The sequence below is a fragment of the Theropithecus gelada genome, chromosome 15 (assembly GCF_003255815.1).
Source record: "Theropithecus gelada isolate Dixy chromosome 15, Tgel_1.0, whole genome shotgun sequence".
NCBI classification, from domain to species: domain Eukaryota; kingdom Metazoa; phylum Chordata; class Mammalia; order Primates; family Cercopithecidae; genus Theropithecus; species Theropithecus gelada.
Window position 1 is genome coordinate 12,143,143 of NC_037683.1, and position 21,225 is coordinate 12,164,367.

The window sequence follows — 21,225 nt, forward strand, 5'->3', positions numbered from 1 at the left end:
CAGGTGTGGCCGGGCACCGTGGCTCACACCTGTAATCCCAGAGTTTTGGGAGGACGAGGCGGGCGGATCACGAGGTCAGGAGATCGAGACCATCCTGGCTAACACGGTGAAACCCCGTCTCTACTAAAAATACAAAAAATTAGCCAGGCGTGGTGGTGGGTGCCTGTAGTCCCAGCTACTTGGGAGGCTGAGGCAGGAGAATGGAGTGAACCCGGGAGGCGGAGCTTGCAGTGAGCTGAGATCGCGCCACTGCACTCCAGCCTGGGCGACAGAGTGAGACTCCATCTCAAAAAAAAAAAAAAAAAAAAAAGGCTGAAGGCTGGTTTGCGTCGCCATGGCGGTTTCCCTGAGTGTCTTGCTGGGGGTCGCGTTTGCGCTGCCGTCGCTCGCTGTGGGTTCGCGACCTGGGGGGTGGCGGGCCCAGGCCCTATCGGCCGGGAGCTGGACCCCGATTCCGACTGGGAGCCGGAGGAACGGGAGCTGCAGGAGGTGGAGAGGTACCGGCTTCTCCTCGGGCCCTCAGCTTGAAGCTGGGCCTCGCGCCCCGGCGCCCCAGGCCGCGCCCCCTTGGCGCCGCGGCGGCCCTCGTTTCCTCTTCCGGTTGTTAGTCGCGCAGCGTGAGGTGTTCAGCTCCCCAGGGACCACTGGTCCCTTCATTAGTGACGTATTTCATCATTAGTTTAGAGAGCTTACAGGCAGTTATTGTTCTAGGTGTTAGCTTTCTGGGTGTACAGAGCAGCTCTAAGCCGGCAACACGGCCCGGTTGCCCTTGCGATGAAAGAGAAGAGGGCTGGGCGCTCCGTGATTTAGCCTGAGGCTCTTCAAACATCCATTCTGCTTCCACGCATGGCTTGTGCCATTGGTTCTCTTCCCCCAGCACCCTGAAAGGACAGAAAAAAGCAATCCGATTCCAGAAGATTCGGAGGCAAATGGAGGCGCCTGGTGCCCCGCCCAGAACCCTGCCATGGAGCAGATCCGGTATTTACGTGAGGGATTTCCAGAGTCCTGGTCAGTTCCCAGGTTGGCTGAAGGCTTTAATGTCAGCACTGATGTGATCCGAAGAATTTTAAAAAGCAAGTTTGTACCCACATTGGAGCAGAAGCTGAAGCAGGATCAAAAAGTCCTTCTTAAGAAAGCTGGGCTTGCCCACTCTCTCCAGCAGCTCCGGGGCGCTGGAAATACCTCAAAGCTGCTCCCTGCAGGCTACTCGGTATCAGGCTCTTTGCTTATGCCTGATACATAGCCTCATCCAAAGACGCGAAGCCTCATCCAAAGACGCGAATCACAGCACAGCTTTGAAAGTGATAGAGTCAGACACTCACAGGACAAATATACCAAGGAGATGGAAGGGAAGAAATAAAGAAATCCAGCACCTGGAGGAGAGCTTTGTGCCTGTTGCTGTACCCCTAGGTCATCCAAGAGAGCTACAGAAGTACTCCAGTGATTCTGAGAGCACCAGAAGAACTGGCAGTGGTGCATGGCCAAGTGATCAGAAGCTGGAGGAGTTGAAGGCAGAGGAGCTGGGTAACTTCAGCAGCAAAGTAGTGCAGAGGGGCCGAGAGTTATTTGACAGCAACGGGAACTTCCTGTACAGAATTTGAGTCGGGGCTTGGCTTGTGGAGATGCCTTGTGAAACACAGCTGGGCAAGGAATACATATGGAACAGCCTGGATTTCTACCTATGGAGAAGCCACCTTAGAATAGGAAGAAGTGTTGAGCCTGGACTATGGGAGGAAAAAACTGCGTGGATAGGTTCAGACTTCCTGTCGTAGTGCCCCCAATCTGACCTCTGTTGATCTTCAGTACTCACTCTTCTTGCTTGGACACTGTGTATGTTGAAAACCAGCCATGTTGCATGTGTTGTTACAATTTTCTGTGATACTTGCAATTTATATTGGAGAGGAAGTGAAAAGTTTGCCTTCTGACCTCATTTCCTTCTTGATCAGTGAACACTAACATTTTTGGGACAACTTAGTCAATTGTTTTCCTTACAAGCAAAATAAAGTAAAATGTAGCAGTCAAAAAAAAGAAAGAAAGAAAGAAAAAGAAATCAGCCAGGTGTGGTGTCTCATACCTGTAATCCCAGCACTTTGGGAGGCCAAAGTGGGTAGACTGCTTGAGCCCAGGAGTTGAAAACCAGTCTGGGCAACATAGCAAGACCCCATCTCTACAAAAAATACAAAAATTAGCCAGGTGTGGTGGTGTGCACCTGTAGTCCCAGCTATTCGAGAGGGCAGGCTGGGAGGATTGATTGAGCCCTGGAGGGTGAGGCGGTGGTAAGGTGGCACTGAGCCATGATTGCACCACTGCACTCCAGCCTGGGCGACAGAGTGAGACCTTTTCTCAAAAAAGAAAAAAAGAAAAAAAAAAAAAAACCAAAAACAGAAATTGCACCGGTGACTTCAGCAGAGATAACTTAAGAAATGGGCTAAAACTGTACTGGCAGTCTAAGAAAAAATGAAAAGGGATCACTAGACTGTGAGAGGCAATAACTGTGGAAGGAAGCTACCCTCCCTTGGGCTGGGTGAATAAAAGGCAAGGGTTTGGGGTTACTAGGATTTAGAGGTTCGAAGAAGGGACCCAGCTTAATACTGGGAAAATAGGTTATACTTCTCTCCCAGTATTGCCATATTAATATATTTTTCTTTTTAAAATCAACTTTATTAGGGTATAATTAAAATAAAATATTCCCACTTCAAATGTATAGTTTGCTGAGTGTTTTTTGTTTTGTTTTGTTTTGTTTTGAGACAGAGTTTTGCTCTGTTACCTAGGCTGGAGTGCAGTGGTGCAATCTCAGCTCACTGCAACCTGCACCTCCTGGGTTCAAGCAATTCTCTTGCCTCAGCCTCCCGAGTAGCTGTGATTACAGGCATGCACCACCACGCCCAGCTAATTTTTGTATTTTTAGTAGAGACGGGGTTTTGCCATGTTGGCCAGGCTGGTCTTGAACTCCTGACCTCAAGTGATCCACCCACCTCCTGAAGTGCTGGGATTACAAGCATGAGCCACTGCTCCAGGCCCACCACCAGTCATTTTTTAAATCTAAGTGACAACTGAGGCTGTGAGCTGTTCAGGGGCAGGGACCATAAAGACTTTATGTCTGTGGCCTAGGGCCTTAGCAAGCACCAAGCACCTCATTTTAGTGGGGCTAAAGACAGACTCTTTATACAAGCCTAACTATCCAAGTGGACTCAGATAAATTTGAGAAGCCTGGACCCCTGAATCTCTCAGAGCTTCCTTCCCTTCTGTGGCAGGGATGCAGCTTGCCCTCCCATGTCTGAGAGAAAAAGCCTTTCCTCGCTCGAAGACCAGTAATCATATCATCTGGGTCTAGAGAGAGGCACAATCCAAAAACACAACTACAAAGGAAGTCAGACTGTCTTCTGAAACTCCAACTTTAAAACCAAGTGAAGCAAGCAGAATTATGATACGCAAAGACACCTTAAAGAGACAAGTTGGCCAGGAGCAGTGGCTCATGCCTGTAATCCCAGCAGTTTGGGAGGCCGAGGCAGGGGGATCACTTGAGCCCAGGAGTTCAAGACCAACCTGGGCAACACAGTGAGACCCCATCTCTAAAAAAAATAAAAAACAAAACATTAACCAGGTGTGGTGACACCCACCTTTAGTCCCAGCTACTTGGGAGGCTGAGGGAGATCGCTTGAGCCTGGGAGGTCAAGGATGCTGTGAGATGTGATCACAGACCACTATACTCCAGCCTGGGTGACAGAGTGAGACCCTGTCTCATAAAAAAAAAAAAAAAAACAAAAAAAAACAGACAAGTTGACTCTCAGGCTAAGAAAACTTGACTGTCCTCTGAAAAAGAAAAAGATAAGCACTCTAACGGAGGAGTGGATTCTTTAGAAGGCAGGTTGCGGCCGGGCGCGGTGGCTCACGCCGGTAATCCCAGCACTTTGGGAGGACGAGGTGGGCAGATCACGAGGTCAGGAGATCGAGACCATCCTGGCTAACACGGTGAAAACCTGTCTCTACTAAAAAAATACAAAAAACAAAATTAGCCAGGCATGGTGGCGGGCGCCTGTAGTCCCAGCCACTCAGGAGGTTGAGGTGAGAGAATGGTGTGAACCTGGGAGGCGGAGCTTGCAGTGAACCAAGATCGCACCACTGCACTCCAGCCTGGGCAACAGAGCGAGACTGTCTCCAAAAAAAAAAAAAAAAAAAAAAAAAAAAAAAGAAGGCAGGCAGGTTGCTTGGTCACAGAAGCGTTGTAAGAGGGTCATCAAGGTTCACATTGGAAATGCGGAGCTGAACACCAGGAACGGGCCCTCCGTGTGTGTGTCATCTCAGGCCACTCTCCTGTGCTCCAGCCACTTTAGCCTTTTTCAGTTCCTTGTATATGTCAGGATTCTTCCAGCCTCAAGTCCCTTGCACGTGCTGTTCCCTCTGTTTAAAATGCTTTTCCTTCCCTGCCACCCCGCTTACCTAGTAACTTACCATCAGGTTTCTTTCAAGTGTCACTTCCTGTGGCTCCCACATGGGGTCAGATCCTCCTGTCATAGGCTCTCCTGGTTCCCTCGACCTTTTCTTCATTGCATTTTGTGATTATGTGCTACTCTGGCCATGTGATTAATGTGACTGATGTTTCTCCACTGCTAAACTCAAAGCTTCCATGACAGCCAGGCTGTCAGCTTTGCTCTCTACTGTATCCCTAATGCTTAGCACAGGTTTGGGACATGACTGATAATATATATAGGGCAAGCTATGAAGCCACATCCCACTTCACACCACCTCAATGTTGTACAACCCTGCCCAACTGAATCTCCAGAAGTCTCAGTGTCCGCTTCTGTAAAATGAATAGAATAACAGTATCTACCTCACAGAGTTGTTCTGAGGACGCAAGGAAATAATGCATGAAAAGTGCTTAGTATATTGTTTGGCCAGGCACAGTGACTCATGCCTGTAATCCCAGCGTTTTGGGAGGCCAAGGCAGGTGGATCACTTGAGGTCAGGAGTTCAAGACCAGGCTAGACAACATAGTGAAACCCTCTCTCTACTAAAAATACAAAAATTAGCTGGGCATAGTGGTGGCGTTATCCCAGCTACTTGGGAGGCTGAGGCAGGAGAATCAATTGAACCCAGGAGGTGGAGGTTGCAGTGAGCCGAGATCACACCACTGCACTTCAGCCTGGGCAACAGAGCGAGACTCCATCTCAAAACAAACAAACAAACAAAAAAACTGCTCAGTGCCCATTAAATGCCTAATAAATGGTAGCCATTCATGTTAGTACTACTAGAAGTGGCTGAAAAGAATGTGGTAAATATGTCTGATTTTTGCATTCCATTAGGTCTCTGAAATTTAACACAGTGGCATTCTAATTCTATATGTCAGTTTTACACGTAGTGACTATAAGTCAGTGACAGATTCAGATCCACTTTCCCTGTGTCTCAAAGATCGATTTCTAGGTCTACAAGGCTGAGGACTAGCCCCAGACCCTGATGAAGTTCCCAAGGCCATCTACTTGGAGATCCAATTTATTGATCTGCCCTTGATACAAATGGCATTCTCTGCAGCAATATTCTTTTAACTTAGACATTTCTACAGTAGACACTCCGTAAATGTTCACTGAATTGAGTTCTACTGCCTCCCCATGGTCACAGAGTAAAATCCAAATTTCTCAGCTTGAAATAAAATACACCTTAATATCTGGCTCCAGCCACCCTACCCACCCTCATTTCCTAATTGCCAGCATTTACAAAGTGTTCACTACATTTTATCTCATGAAATATACTATCTCATTATCTCATTCAATAAAAATAGATATCTATATGCCAGGCGCAGTGGCTCACACCTGTAATGCCAGCACTTTGGGAGGCCAAGGCAGGCAGATCATCTGAGGTCACGAGTTTGAGACCAGCCCGGCCAACAATGTGAAACCCCGTCTCTACTAAAAATACAAACATTAACCAGGTGTGGTGGTGCGCGCCTGTAATCCCAGCTACTCAGGAGGGTGAGGCAGTAGAATCGCTTCAACCCGGGAGGCAGAGGTTGCAGTGAGTCAAGATCGCGCCACTGCACTCCAGCCTGGACAACAGAGCGAGACTCAGTCTCCAAAAGAAAAAAAAGTGATACCTATAGGTATCAAATATAGAGACCATTATTTATACATTATGTAATGTAACAGCGTATCTTGCATATACATATGTATACTTTATTTTATTTATTTATTTATTTTAATTTTTTTGAGACGGAGTCTCACTCTCACCAGGCTGGAGCACAGTGGTGTGATCTTGGCTCACTGCAACCTCTGACTCCCCGGTTCAAGCGATTCTGCTGCCTCAGCCTCCCGAGTAGCTGGGACTACAGGCGTGCACCACCACGCCTGGCTAATTTTTGTATTTTCACCATGTTGGCCAGGCTGGTCTTGAAATCCTGACCTCAAGTAATGCATGCACCTTGACCTCCCAAAGTGCTGGGATCACAGGCGTAAGCCACTGCGCCTGACCACATGTGTATACTTTGACTTAAATAGTCTCACACAACACAAGTTCTTTTTTAAGTTGCTTTTCCACACTCAACAATGCGTCATGGATATTTCCCCATGCCATAGAGGTTTATTTACACATGTATAAGTCATTTTATTATCATTATTATTAATTATAGAGATGGGGTCTTGCTATGTTGCCCAGGCTGGTCTCAAACTCCTGGGTTCAAGTGATCCTCCAACCTTGGTCTCACAGAGTGCTGGGGTTACAGACACGAGCCACGTGCCGAGCTTACAACATTATTTTTAATGATTCCCTAGTATAGCATTGTAGGAATGTACCAGATTTATAGATAGACATTATAGTGGCTTCCAGCTTTTCAATATTATAATCAACACTAGGATGAATAAATTTGTACATCTTCAGTTACTTAGAGTATCTTCCTAGATTGAATTCTTAAAAGTAGTACTGCTATATCAAGGGAGTGATACATTTACAATTTTGAAACATGATACGAAATTACCTTCCAGAACTTGTTATACCAGCTTATGTTTCCAACAGCAGGATATGAATGTCCCATTTTCCCCTACCCTTGTCAATGCTGGGTATTGCCAACTGAATGGGTAGGAAAGTCGGCTTTCATTGTTGCTTTAATTGTTTTCTAGTGAGGTAAAACATCTTTACCGTGGATTATATTTATTAGCCTTCAGTATTTCTTTTGTGGATTGCTTCATGTTCTTTCCCCTTTTAAATGGGAGTATTCATCTTTTTTCTTATTAATTTTATAAGCTCTTTGTTCTATATGTTGCAAAGTTTTTTTTGTCTTAAATGTATAGTTTACATTTCAATTATGTGGAGTTTTTTTTTTGTTTTGCTTTTACTAAACACATTTTACATTGTATATAGTCAAATCTATTTTTCCCCTTAGGATTTCTTCTTTTTGGTCTTCTCCTTAATAATATCTTCCCTACTAGGCCGGGCGCGGTGGCTCAAGCCTGTAATCCCAGCACTTTGGGAGGCCGAGATGGGCGGATCACGAGGTCAGGAGATCAAGACCATCCTGGCTAACCCGGTGAAACCCCGTCTCTACGAAAAAATACAAAAAAAACTAGCTGGGCGAGGTGGCGGGCGCCTGTAGTCCCAGCTGCTCGGGAGGCTGAGGCAGGAGAATGGCGTGAACCCGCGAGGCGGAGCTTGCAGTGAGCTGAGATCCGGCCACTGCACTCCAGCCCGGGCGACAGAGCGAGACTCCGTCTCAAAAAAACAAAAACAAAAAAACAAACAAAAAAATAATAATAATATCTTCCCTACTGCAAAACCAAGTAAATCTTCAACTCCTTAAAAAAAAAAAAAAAAAAAAAAAAACTAGGCTGGGAACAGTGGCTCACGCCTGTAATCCTAGCACTTTGGGAGGCTGAGGTGGGCAGATCACAAGGTTAAGAATTCGAGACCAACCTGGCCAATACGTTGAAACTCCATCTCTACTAAAAATACAAAAAAAAAAAAAAAAAAAAAATTAGACAGGCATGGTGGTGCCTGTAGTCCCAGCTACTCAGGACGCTGAGGCAGGAGAATCGCTTGAACTGGGGAGGTGGAGGTTGCAGTGAGCCGAGATTATGCCACTGCACTCCAGCCTGGGCGACAGAGCAAGATGCCATCTCCAAAAACTAAAAATAAAAAATAGGCGGGGCACAGTGGCTCACCGCTGTAATCCCAGCAATTTGGGAGGCCGAGGCAGGTGGATCACGAGGTCAGGAGATCAAGACCATCCTGGCCAACACGGTGAGACCCCGTCTCTACTAAAAATACAAAATTAGCCTGATGTGGTGGTGCACTCCTATAGTCCCAGCTATTTGGGAAGCTGAGGCAGGAGAACTGCTCGAACCCGGGAGGTGGAGGTTGCAGTGAGCCGAGATCGTGCCACTGCCCTCCAGCCTGGTGACAGAGCAAGACTCCATCTCAAAAAATAAATGAAAATAAATAAATAAATAAATAAATAAAATGTTTTAAAAAACTAGTTTATGGCTTTATTTTTCTATAATTAATGGTTTAATTCACCAGAATTTTGTTTCACGGTCCTGTTCTTTCTTCACCTAGCTGGGCCTCCTCCCTCAGACTAGGACTCTTCTGGTCCCTCCTCCCTCCAGCAGGATATAAGTTCTAAAGGGACCTCCAGATTAGCCCCAGGCAATCTCAGCCCTAGGCTGAGGCCTCCACTTACAGGAGGTATGCACTGGCTCTCCCTTTGTTCTGCCCTCCAGGACCCAAGCGAGTGACCATCGTTGTGCCAGGACAAGTCCCAGGTACAGAATACCCTGTTCCTGAATCCTCTGCCCTCTTTAGATCTCTCAGGGTTGCCAGGCCTTTGCCAGCCCTGTGGGGGCCGTTGATGAGGTTCTGTGGGCATTATCTTCCACACAGAGCCACCAGGAAGGGAACCACTCAACCCTTTCCATGTGGGCCAGACCATTCTATTCAGATAATGCCTGACACTTCACAGGGGTGCTGGCCTGGGAACCACTTCCACGAGTACAATCACAGAGAGTTGTGGCTTTATCTTCATGGTGGAAGGCTCTAACACTCACAGGGCCTGCAGATGGCCATGCCCTGACCACGGTCGGAAGTGGGGCCTTTCAACAGAGCCTGGTGGCAGGAGGTTCCTGGAGGCCCGTTCTGGGGGAAAGTCAGGGCGGCGGGCGGGGGGGGGGGGCGCGCAACACAGTGGAGGAAAAGAAGGGAACTAGTAGTTTAGTTATAGAACCTAATAGCAGTCCCATTTTACCACCAGCCTGACCAGGGCACAGGAGAGAGACAGGGCAAGAAGGAGAGAGAGAGACCAGAACCTGGAAAAGCCACTGTGATGAAAGGGCAAAGAGGAGGGTGAGACTAGCAACCGTCCCAAGCGCCTTCCCTCTGCAAAGGTGATACCCAAGCAAGGCAGGAAACCCTTTTCTCAGCTGAGGTGGCACCAACGCCCGGGAGCTGAGGCCCGGCTCCCTGAGGAAGCCCGAGCACCCCGGAGAGCAGGCAGAATCAGTGATCAAAGCGAGAGGAAGCTCTCAAAGGGAATGGATGGCATGAGAGGCCTGGGGGAAATTCGGATGCAAGATGCTCAGAGCCCAGATCTCTGAAAGTAAAGGTGATGGCTGGCTTCTGATTCTCACCTGAATATCTGGAGAGGGAAGGGGAGAGAGGGAATGGGCTGAAGAGGAAAAAAAGAAGATTTAGAAAAAACCCTGAGAACAGTACCCGGCCCCAGATGTGTGATGAACAGATCATCTGGCAGGGACAGGCTAGTTAAAATAACAGTCACATAAACGTAATTTGCTTGCCAAAGAAGTGTTCCTCCAAGTTATGGGTTCCACCACCTCAGTTCCAAGAAAATTCTGTTGGAAACAGGTCCCTAAACTGGAGGGGGTTGGGCAGAGACAAAGGGCAAATCTGTCCCCACCGCCTGGACTCCAGGGAAAAGGCGATAGCCCAGAGACACATTTTGCCTAGGGAAGCCCAAAGAAATGGCTAGACAGACAGACTGGATTTTGTCACTGAAGGTTTTTTTTTTTTTTTTTTTTAAAGACAGAGTCTTGCTCTGTCGCCAGACTGGAGTACAGGGGCACAATCTCGACTCACTGCAACCTCCGCCTCCCAGGTTCAAGCGATTTTCCTGCCTCAGCCTCCTTAGTAGCTGGGACCACAGGCGCCCGCCACCACGCCCGGCTAATTTTTGTATTACTAGAGACAGGGTTTCACCATGTTGGCCAGGATGATCTTGATCTCTTGATCTCATGATCCGCCTGCCTCGGCCTCCAAAAGCACTGGGATTACAGGCGTGAGCCACCATGCCCAGCCATCACTGAAGATTTAAAACACGCTGTGGTCCCATGGAGTAGAACAGAGAGCAGAGGTGCAAGCTCCAGGGAGGCAGATTTGGGGCTCATCCAAAACTGTCAAATTTGCAGAGTCCCTTGGGAGGCAGCTGGTTTCCGAAACTGGAGATTACATATGTGGAGGACTGTAGGAGCCCCAGTACGGGCAGGCCAGGTAGTAGCTCACCTGTGAGATCCTTTTCCCACCGTTAGGAAACTGCAAGGTCTTCCCCTTCTACTTCCAGCACTCTGGGAAAGGGAACAGAATTCAAAAGGATCTTCACTCTCATTGGTACACCTAAAATGCACACATAGGCTGCGCACTTTGGGAGGCTGAGATAGGAGGATCACTGAGACAGGAGTTCAAGACCAGCCTAGGCAACATGGCAAAACCCTGTCTCTACAAAAAAATTAAAACATTAGCGAGGCAGGGTGGTCCGTGCCCATACTCCCAGCTACTTGGGAGGCTGAGGTGGGAGGATCAATTGAGCCAGGGAGGTCAAGGCTGCAGTGAGCCACAATCATGCCACTGCACTCCAGCCTGAATGATAGTGAGATCTTGTCTCAAAAAATAAAACACACACACACACATATATGCAGGCACCAGTGAGTGCTAGAACAGTGAGGTTTATTGTATATCTTTGGCCAGGCAATGCACAGCAACCACACAGCACGGACTCCACACATGATCCCAAGTTGATGTGGTCTGTAATGCCTTTCCTTCACGGACACCTCTCTGCCATTTCTTTTGTGTTCTGAAGTTGTAAGCCCTATATGCTGACAAAAGATGTGCAAGGTAGGTCTGCTGTGAAAAACCGAAGGAAGGCCGGGAGCGGTGGCTCACATCTGTAATCCCAGCACTTTGGGAGGCCGAGACGGGCGGATCACGAGGTCAGGAGATAGAGACCATCCTGGCTAACACGGTGAAACCCCGTCTCTACTAAAAAATACAAAAAACTAGCCGGGCGAGGTGGCGGCCGCCTGTAGTCCCAGCTACTCGGGAGGCTGAGGCCGGAGAATGGCGTGAACCTGGGAGGCGGAGCTTGCAGTGAGCTGAGATCCGGCCACTGCACTCCAGCCTGGGTGACAGAGCGAGACTCCGTCTCAAAAAAAAAAGAAAAACCGAAGGAAAACATCATAGAAGATGTTGAGTAAGTGCCATTCAGCCAGGCAAGGTGGCTCACACCTATAATCCCAACACTTTGGGAGGCCAAGGCAGGAGGATCACTTGAGCCCAGGAGTTTGAGACCAGCTTGGGCAACATAGTAAGACCCCATTTCTACGAAAATAAAAAATCAGTCAGGCATGGTGGCATGTACCTGTAGTCTCAGCAACTCAAGAGGATAACATGGGAGGATCGCTTCAGTCCTGGAGGTCAAGGTTGCAGAGAGCTTTGACCATGCTACTGCAGTCCAGCCCAGGTGACAGACCAAGACTCTGTCTCAGGACAAAAAAAAAGAAAAAAAAAAAAAAAAAAAGCCACTGAGGATTGAGGAGCTTTGAAGGAAATGGTCCAGGAAACAGAGGTGAAGACTAGAAGACAACTGGGGATTAGTGGTTGTTCTGTGACATTATAAAGAATGTTCGTAAACATCCCTGAAGCCACCCAGGCTTGGCCAACAATTGTAGGAATTATAATTGGAAGAAACCAGAGTAAGGATGGGTCTGACATCAGGACAAATGAAAGATGAGCCAATGACTGCCAATGGCCTTTGCCAGCAATGCAGTTCAATGTGGTCTACACAACATCTGCTCTGACTCAGTGCGTTGGCCTCAGTTGATGCTCCTATTTCCAGGACTCCACCCCCTTGGGATAATCCTCGAACCCTGCTGGAGGAGAAGCTCACCCGTTTCTTGATGTTGGGCTATTTTTCCAGCCTTACGGAGTAAGCAAATTCATCAGAAGCTACTGCCTGACATTTCAGAGTCACCAGAGTCAAACTGGGGCTAACGAAGGCAAGTGGCTTGCTAAAAGTCACGGTCAAAGGCAGGGATGAAAGCCAGACCTTCAGGTATGCTAGCCCATGCACTTTCTCCATCATTCCTTTGCCTCCCTCAGGAATCCTCGGGCCCCCAGCTAGCAGGTGAAGCTGGTTCCTGCACAGACCTTTCCTCCTGTGCCCCATCTCACCGCCCATCTCACCCCAGAGGCCTGGTGAGAATTCGCTTAACAGCAGCCCTTACTTATGGGTAAGGAGCAGGTCACCTCGCAGCCCCACAGGAGCTGAGGTCAATCTTGCCTGCATCCCAGCCAGACTGCCTTGTGTGACCCTTCGGGAGACACGCATTAGCTCATTCACTCAACAAACACTGCCGAGTGCCTACTGTGGTGCCGGGTCCTGTGCTAAGGATACTCGAGGGAGAGAAAAGAGTTTATAAACCCTGCTGTCAGGGAGCCTCCAGGTTAGAGGGAGAAATACTAACTGAATCATCTCGCTAATGAATATCCAATTACAAACTGAAATAGGTGCTCCAGAGAGCAGGAACACAGTTCAACAAATGCTGTTAGAGAGGCCTGACCTGGAGGGCTGCTGGCGGGAAGAGGGGGCCCTGGGCTGGAACCTGGAGGAGGAGGGGGAGTTAACTGGCTTAGTGGAGACATGAGCCTGTGCAACCCCACACTTTGTGGACGACTGAGCAAGGCACATTCTCTGCAGGCGCGAGGGGAAGGGATTCACCAGCGATTTGTTCTGGGGGCGCCTGGGTGCAGACCGAGGCCGACAATGCAGTCGCCACACAAGAGGTCAGAAATACACTCGCTTCTTTCTCTTCTTCTCAGCACGATAGTGGCACAAGAGCTTCTTAGGAAACCCTAACCTTTCAAAAACAGTGATTACAGAAACTATGACACTGCAGATGTTTGTCAGAGCCAGTGACACTCACCAAAGCTCAGGGGGCTCACGCAGAGGGAGACCACAGCACATGTGCTCTAGCAGCATTTTTATTTACAAACAGCAATGTCCATTGACTTTATTTATACCATAAAAAAGCCATTTACAAGCAAGAAACAAGAATTCAGAACAAAATTAAGCAGCACTGAAATATTCATGTCACAAATCTAAAACAAAGTGAATACAAGAGTAAAATATCATTTGAATAAATAGTCTTAAATTCATGCTATAAAATAATCCTTAATGGCAAGTTACTAGTTGATACAGCATCCGCTTAGCTAGCTTCATTTACTTCATATGGTGATGAAGTGTGGAGTTGTGAGGTTACCAGTTTATATTGCAAGATAATGACACTGTGTTAAGTCATTCAAATTGCTCAACCATTTATAACGGAAAAAAATGTTAGCCCTACTAATAAAAGTGGTGAGAGAGATGGTTTTCACATTAGGAAAATGGTCATTCTCAAACAAACCAGGTAAGTTTACCTCTTACAATAGTCAGGGCAGCAACCAAAGGCTTGGGCAGCAAGTCCAAAGGTTGAATTCACAGCATACTTGTCACTGAGGGGCAGCAAGAGGTCTGTGGACTGAATCTGCTACAAGGAGAGCCAGGCAAGGCTGACTCCAGGACTTGATCAAGAACTACAATAGCCCTGTCTGTGCCAGACCCAGGGAGGAAACCAGAGAAAGCAGGTTCCCTTCTGGGCCGAGAAGTCAAGCACTGGGCAGAAACAGTGGGAACACTCTGGCACTTACTGAAAAAGACGCATGTGACATGTGACAACCATTACAAATTTGGAACAATGTGAATGACTTTTCTGAACTTTTAGTTCAGTTGCACTGAGTAATATGAAATCTATGATTTATGAACTAGATAGTTTCATATAAAGAATTTACATAATTCCCCAATACTTTCATATATAAAATTTAATAAATAACCCTGACCAGTCTAGAAGCACCATTCAAGGGGCATGTGCCCTTGGAAAATAGTTTAGGTGTTGCATATTTGAGTCCCTTTCAGTGGAGGCTTCACAGGAAACCATTACAGAATTTAACAATAACGAGGACAACAACAACAAAAATCACAGTAACTAAGAGAAAAAGTTGATAAAATAAAATACATTGATCTCTTTAAAGTAAAGCTCATTCACATAGATGATATTCCCCCCAGCCCTTGTTTTGTGTTCCTGCAAATTTTTCCTAGAGTCTAGGCTGTAAGAACAAAAATAAAAACAAAAGCACACACAAAATATGCAGGCCTATATATGGTCTGGGCTAAGGGAAAAACAAAGAGTTGGTTATATTTGCTATCATTAGAAAAGACATTTACTCATGCTCTGGAAGATTTAAAAATTATCAATTTCGTTCTACAGTATATTCTGCTCAACAGTGAACCGACAGTATCCTTTCTGCTGTTAAGAAAAAACAAAAAACCAAAAACACCTAAACTAAAAACAAAAAAACAAAAAAACAAAAAAACCACAACTGCCAAGGCAGAGCCAATTGGTTGGGAGGCTTTTTCCACTGACCAAAAAATTAACTTGTCTCCATATACTGTATTTACAAATATAATTTCTAAATGTATTTACAGCTTTAGTAGAAATTAGAGGGTAGAGAACTGATTAGAATGAAAATAACTGTTTAAAACCACAAACATTAGTAAAAGTATAAAATTCTTTGTCTTCACAGTTTGTAATAACGGGCTAAGTATCTCTAGAAAAGGATGCTGTCACTGTCTTCACATTGTCTAATAGTGAAAAGGTAGCTCAAGAAGAGACTCAATTATGAACAAGCCTATATGAATTCAGGATATATTTTACCGTAAAAGATTTCTTCACATATCACTTTATCTTAATTGATTTCTGCATCTGTTATAAATGAAACACCTAACCTAAAACTGTACAGAAATAGGGACTTTGCTTTCCAAAAAGAGTTGCTCTAAGGAGTTACACAGCGTACTTCGTCTGCGGAGACGTGAAGTGAACTTCAGGGAGAGAATGTTTCGGTTCTGTGGTCATGTTAATCCTCCTGACACATCCTCATGCGGCAAGGCACAATTAATTGCTGCTGCCCGATCTGAATGGAGTTAATCTCTCACCAGTCACGCCCCTGGGAAGCATGACAGTGCGAACGCTCAGAGAGGCTACACAGCTCCGTGCTGGCCTAGGCGCTGCCTCCCTCGAAGCCCTGCGGAACTTTACAGTACTGTGTTATGGCTTGAGAATTCATTCTTAACACTGCGAGCAGTGGAAAGGGTAAAGTGTTAGCAACACGAATGGGAGCAAGTGGAACTTGCAAAATGTGGAATCATGATTCTTAGAGAGAAACTCAATCAATTTTCTGCCCCTTAACAGTCCCATTACAATGTTTGAACCTGAACTGTACAATCAAAGCAATGGATATTTTTGTCAAAGACAATTTTGGATAAGTCACTCTTTGGTAAACTCAAACCAGTTAAACAGATTCACAAATACAAAGAACTCCATGTAAATAAGGTTAAGACGGACAATGCCAAGAGCCAGGACGCTGGAGGTGCCCGCACCAGGTGCCCTCCCTCCTCACTGTCTCTCATACCACGGAATGCTCTGGAGACCTCGCTGAAGGCCCCAAGCCTGAGTGAAAAGGAGGTTCCTTCCCTGAGCTTGACCTCTTATGTCCTTGGATTTGGGCATTTCTTGTCACAAACTTAATTTGTATCACAACACAAATTTTTTGCATTCAATTAAAAAAAAAATCAAAACCAAACTTATTCATGTAAGGAAAAAAAAAATCACAAACATTTACCTGAAACCCCAGAACATATTTAAGTGGGTAAACACTTGGGGTCCAGCCTCCCCTTGAGGCACGCGGCTTTAACAGGAGTTGAACAAGTGCTTCAGGGAGAGAACAAACCCCTACTTAGGCAGTTTGACGAGGAAAAAGGCATACTATATACCCGATTTAGCAAAGGCCGCTCCTCGGGAGCAGCGGGATTAGAGTGTAATCTGTAGGGAGTTAACACTGATGTGTAGCGCAGCAGTTCACACGTGAACAGATCCTGTGTGCTAAAGAGATGCGACTGCACAGCTGCCACCCCTGGGGGCTATTACACACAAAGGGCTTGAATGACTTTTTTTTCTCAAAACAAAAAACAAAAACAAAATAACAATCCACCATTGGTATTTTAAGAGCCAAAAAAGCACAGAAAACCAGCAAACATCAAATTCTGTATTCCTTTAACTTCTAGCCTCTGAGGCTGGTCCTTTGTTCGTTTTTCTTTTAGGTGGCTACACTGTTCTCCTATGGAGGTGCACTGGTTGTGCATCTCAGACCCCAGGTTCTCAGCCAGATACCAGAACGCTGACATCCCACAGGCAGCCTGCAGCACAAACTCACCACCAAACCGCCTGTAAAATTACTCTCTGCCAGAGTTTACAGTACCGAAGCAATCTGTAAAGACTGTTTGTGTACGTGAACACAATACAGAACTGAAGACATTTCCGAAAGTACTAATACAACATTATTCAAATAGGACTCAGGTATCTTTTCATACAGTAATGTGTTTGCCAGCACATGCTTTTGAGGTCTCTTTTCAAGCTACGAACTCAAGAGAGGAAAACAATTATAATTCATTATTACCATTAGATTTCACATTTTCTACAACTATACTGACCTAAAAAGACACTTAACAAAAATAGCACCACATGACAAAAAATGGTGACACACAGATTTGGTGACACACAGAATATCTTAGAGGGCTTTTAAACTGTTGGTTCTTTAAGCAGGAAACACTGAGAGAGTGGGGGAGCCACTGAGGCTCTCATTAGCACACACAATACTAAGATAGATATATTGCTTGCAATTCCCATAGAGTATAGCTTTACAAAAAGTACAAATTCTAAGTTCTGCAGTTTCCCTGGGAACTGCATGTAGAAAAAGTTGCTGTGCACCTGAACTGGCTGTTTGAAAAGAGAAAGAAAAAAAAGAAAAAAAAAAAAAAACCACAACACTGCTTGGAGAATTTTGTAGAGAGAACTACAAATCCCTTTCCTTAAGTGCGAGTGAGTACTAACTCATGATAGAGAGTGATTCGATTTAGTTACCTGGTATGTATGTTTCTACAGTACGGAATGAAGGTAGATTTGTAGGCCAGTAAAAACCTTGAAAACCACTGCTCCTTTGGGGTTGGCTAATATAACACTACACTATGTAAAAAGGTCAGCACCACAGGTCATCCAGCTTACCTGCTGGACAACTAACAAAAATTCCAAACGGTTTCCAACTAGAGTTGAAGAAATTTTATGGCATTTGGTTTATGTATTTGTTATGAAGCAGAGCTGTGAACACTGTGATTTGCTTTGCTTGCTTTTGGACACAATGATTAATATAAACCTACTAACATTCTTTTGTAAGGGAAATGAAGGGGCAAAACCCTAACATATTAGGTAGGGATGAGACAGACTCAGAAGCCCTGTTCACATTGTATTAAATTATATATTCCTCTTACATTCACCTCAACCAGAATAAACTCAAATTTGAGAATGTATATATACTATATATATAATAATAGTTTTATTATATATATATATAAATTGTCTAACTACCCCCTAAAAGGAATTTTAAATTAGAAAAGGTTACCCATTTGTATCAGCTGACGGCATCCTGATCTCCCTCCACGGAAGTGCACTGCTGCCAGCGCACACAATGAGACAGAGTATGCCTCTTGGCAGAGAATGGAGGGTCAACCAGTTGGCATAGCTAAATCACTGGCAGGTTTTGGATTAAGAGTTCAGCCAAAGAGGAATACTGTCAGCCTGTGTTTTCCCTGGATGCGTTGCCCTTCATGCTTTGAGCTCCTTCGGGGAGGGAGGGCAGGGGAAAGGATAAACACAACGAAGTGTTCCATCCAGAAACTTTAGAAAAACTGCCAAGAGACCAAGAGATTTCCAGATGGTTGGGAAAACCAAAGATTACAACAAAGCAAATCACAAATATGCATTGATTAATGTGCTTTGTTTGGGTGCACTTCTTTACCATCTTAATCGGGAGCATCAGACACTGTGTGAATTTCCATCCGGGAATCTAAGCCCATCTCTGAGGCTGACGCGTCATTTTCTAGTTTCTGTTCCACGTACACATCTGTTCTCTCGGGGGACTCAATGCGACTCCTGACTTCAGCGACGCCCGGGTGGTTTTTCCGCAGGTGCTGGTTGAGGGTACCTTGGAATGGAAAGCACTTGCCGCAGATCTCACAGCGGAATGGTTTATCATCTGTGTGGCCCCGGATGTGGTACTCCAGCTGGTCCTTCCGTGTGTACTTCTTCCCGCAGAACTTGCACACAAAGGGGGTGATTCCCATATGGAGTCGCATGTGCCTGTCAAGGCTTCCTTTCTGGTTGAAGGACTTTCCACAGTAAATACAGATCAACCTCTCATTGTACGGGTACCAATGCCCTCTCGCACTCCTCTCCCGGGGGCTGCTCTCATACCCGGGGTTGTTCATCATGGCTTCACTGTCAGAGCCCTGCACCAGGCCCTGCAGGTCACTGTGCAGGTGGACAGACAAGGCCCGCTTCTGGCGGGCACGCCCTCCTCGGAAACAGCTCAGCATGGACCTGGATGGGCTGGAATTACTCAAACTTCCAAAAGCTTCTGATACATTGGTTGGCTGTGAGGCTGCTTGGGAATAGGAGTATGCGTGCTGGAGCACAGAACCATAGGAGCCCACATTCACTGCCACAACTTGTTCCCCATCAACCATCTCAGTGTGGTACCCATCATCACCCAGGGAGGAGCTGTCGGAACAGCTGGGCCGGTCGGACTTCTCCATCTTCACTTTCACCTCGGTGATCTGGCTCTCCCTCACCAACAGGTCTCCTTGCTCATGGTCCCCCTCTATCTGAATCTCATACTCAGAAACGCTCCCACTGCTCCCGCGGTCTGAGTGCCCCTCCTCCTGTAAGCGGCTGCGCAGAGCCTTGCTGGGGGTCGTCTCCATCCGGAGGTCACTGCTTGCGGTGGGCTGCCGTCCCTGAGAGCAATATGGAGGAGAAATCTCCACTGGGTTGGCAAAGAAGCTGCTGTCTTTGACACCGTTCCGACTCTCGGGATTCTCTTCAGCACCGACGGTAACAGAGTCAACATCTCCAACGCTGATTTTAGAATGGATGCTCTCTAGGATCTGCGTGCACTTGTCAATGACACACTGCATCTGAAGAAAGCTGGCTGCAGTCAGAAAACTGACAACATCCTTCAGCTGCAAGGACATTCTTCCAGTGTAACAAAAAGAAAGCAACTGCTCAAACACATTGGGATTTTTAATCACTGATATTGACAAGCCACTCATGGTACTCAACGCTGAATGGTCCCGGAAATATGGGGAGCTGGCAGCAAGGACTGCTTTGTGGGCTCGGAATGGCTGACCCTGAATGTGTACAATGATGTCACATAGTTTCCCCTGCAGGCGGAGTTCGTTTAGCTGGCTCAGAACGGTGCTGCTGTACTCGGGCACATCAAACTGAATAAAACTGCTGCTGTCCATTTCTACTGACATGAAGCGTACTCTGCGGAGAGAGAGAGTTGGCATCATTCACCAGTGACTCCTCACTAAGTACAAGTGGCATAAACACAAGCTTACAACGACAATACCATTGTGGCTATCAAACCTCCTAAAATCTACCTGAAGCATTCTTCCCCTTGTTTTAGTCTTTCACGTTTTGGTTACTTCACCCAAAGCCAAATAAACTAATGATCAATTAGCCTAGTGTCACCGTTGCCTAACATTCATCTTGATCAAAAGTAAAATATTTTACACAGAGTAGGACTATTTTGGCTCTGAGAAATCGGCATTCTTTTAGGACAAATATTTCCCCATTTCAAGTACTTTTGAGGGTTTGAAGTACTTTGTGAAAAACAACTAAATTCAGGCCAGGCGCAGTGGCTTACACCTGTAATCCCAGCACTTTGGGAGGCCAAGGCAGGCAGATCACTTGAGGTCAGGAGTTTGAGACCAACCTGGCCAACATGGTGAAACTCCATCTCTACTAAAAATACAAAAATCAGCCTGGTGTGGTCAGGCGCGGTGGCTCACGCCTGTAATCCCAGCACTTTGGGAGGCTGAGGCGGGTGGATCACAAGGTCAGGAGGTCGAGACCATGGTGAAACCGTCTCCACTAAAAATACAAAAAAAAAAAAAAAAAATTAGCCGGGCACGGTGGCGGGTGCCTGTAGTCCCAGCTACTCGGGCGGCTGAGGCAGGAGAATGGCGTGAACCCGGGAGGCAGAGCTTGCAGTGAGCCAAGATTGCACCACTGCACTCCAGCCTGGGCGACAGAGCGAGAGTCCATCTCAAAAAAAAAAGAAAAAGAAAAAAAAAGAAAAAAAAATTAGCCTGGTGTGTTGTTGTGCGCCTGTAATCCCAGCTACTAGGGAGGCTGCAGCAGGAGAATCACTTGACCCCAGAAGGCAGAGGTTGCAGTGAGCCAAAAGCACACCACTGTACCCCAGCCTAGGCGACAGAATGAGACTCCTTCTCAAAAACAAAAAAAACCCAAACAAACAAAAACAAAACTAAATTCATCTAAAAATGTTCTGTCTTACTTGTGTATTTCTGATTGGTATTTTTCAACTATGCAGCACACTGGATACAATAAATGGAGCCAAACCCTTTTCAGTATTACTGTCTTGATTTGTGTGTTTGCCCTTCAGCTGTGTACACCTTTATATCTCTTTTGGGTTGGGTTGGTTTGGCTGAGACTTACTATGCTCAGTCTCCTTCAGTGCAGTATTATTAATATTATTATTACTTTTTTTTTTTTTTTTTGAGACAGAATCTTGCTCTGTCACACAGGCTGGAGTGCAATGGCATGATCTTGGCTCACTGCAACATCCGCCTCCTGGGTTCAAGTGATTCTCCTGCCTCAGCCTTCTGAGTAGCTGAGACTACAGGCACCCGCCACCACACCCAGCTAGTTTTTGTATTTTTAGTAGAGATGGGGTTTCACCATGTTGGCCAGGCTGGTCTCGAACTCCTGATCTCAAGTGATCTGC

At 46.2% G+C, this 21,225-nt stretch overlaps 1 protein-coding gene and 1 pseudogene across 2 annotated transcripts; one reads left to right on the forward strand and one right to left on the reverse strand.

The window, feature by feature from the left end:
- Window positions 1-334: 334 nt before the first annotated feature.
- Window positions 335-2,022, forward strand: LOC112608147 (annotated as a pseudogene). The gene is made up of 2 exons (XR_003115951.1): window positions 335-497; window positions 878-2,022. The product of XR_003115951.1 is annotated as a neugrin-like (transcript).
- An 11,210-nt stretch (window positions 2,023-13,232) lies between these two features.
- On the reverse strand, window positions 13,233-19,729 carry ZBTB34 (zinc finger and BTB domain containing 34). Its single transcript, XM_025359735.1, has one exon. The coding sequence runs from the start codon at window positions 19,727-19,729 to the stop codon at window positions 18,215-18,217; it is 1,515 nt and encodes a 504-aa protein (XP_025215520.1). The 3' UTR covers window positions 13,233-18,214.
- Window positions 19,730-21,225: the final 1,496 nt, after the last annotated feature.

Coding starts and splice junctions, on each gene's coding strand:
- ZBTB34 (XM_025359735.1), bottom strand. CDS start 19,729: ATGTCAGTAGAAATGGACAGCAGCAGTTTTATTCAGTTTGATGTGCCC.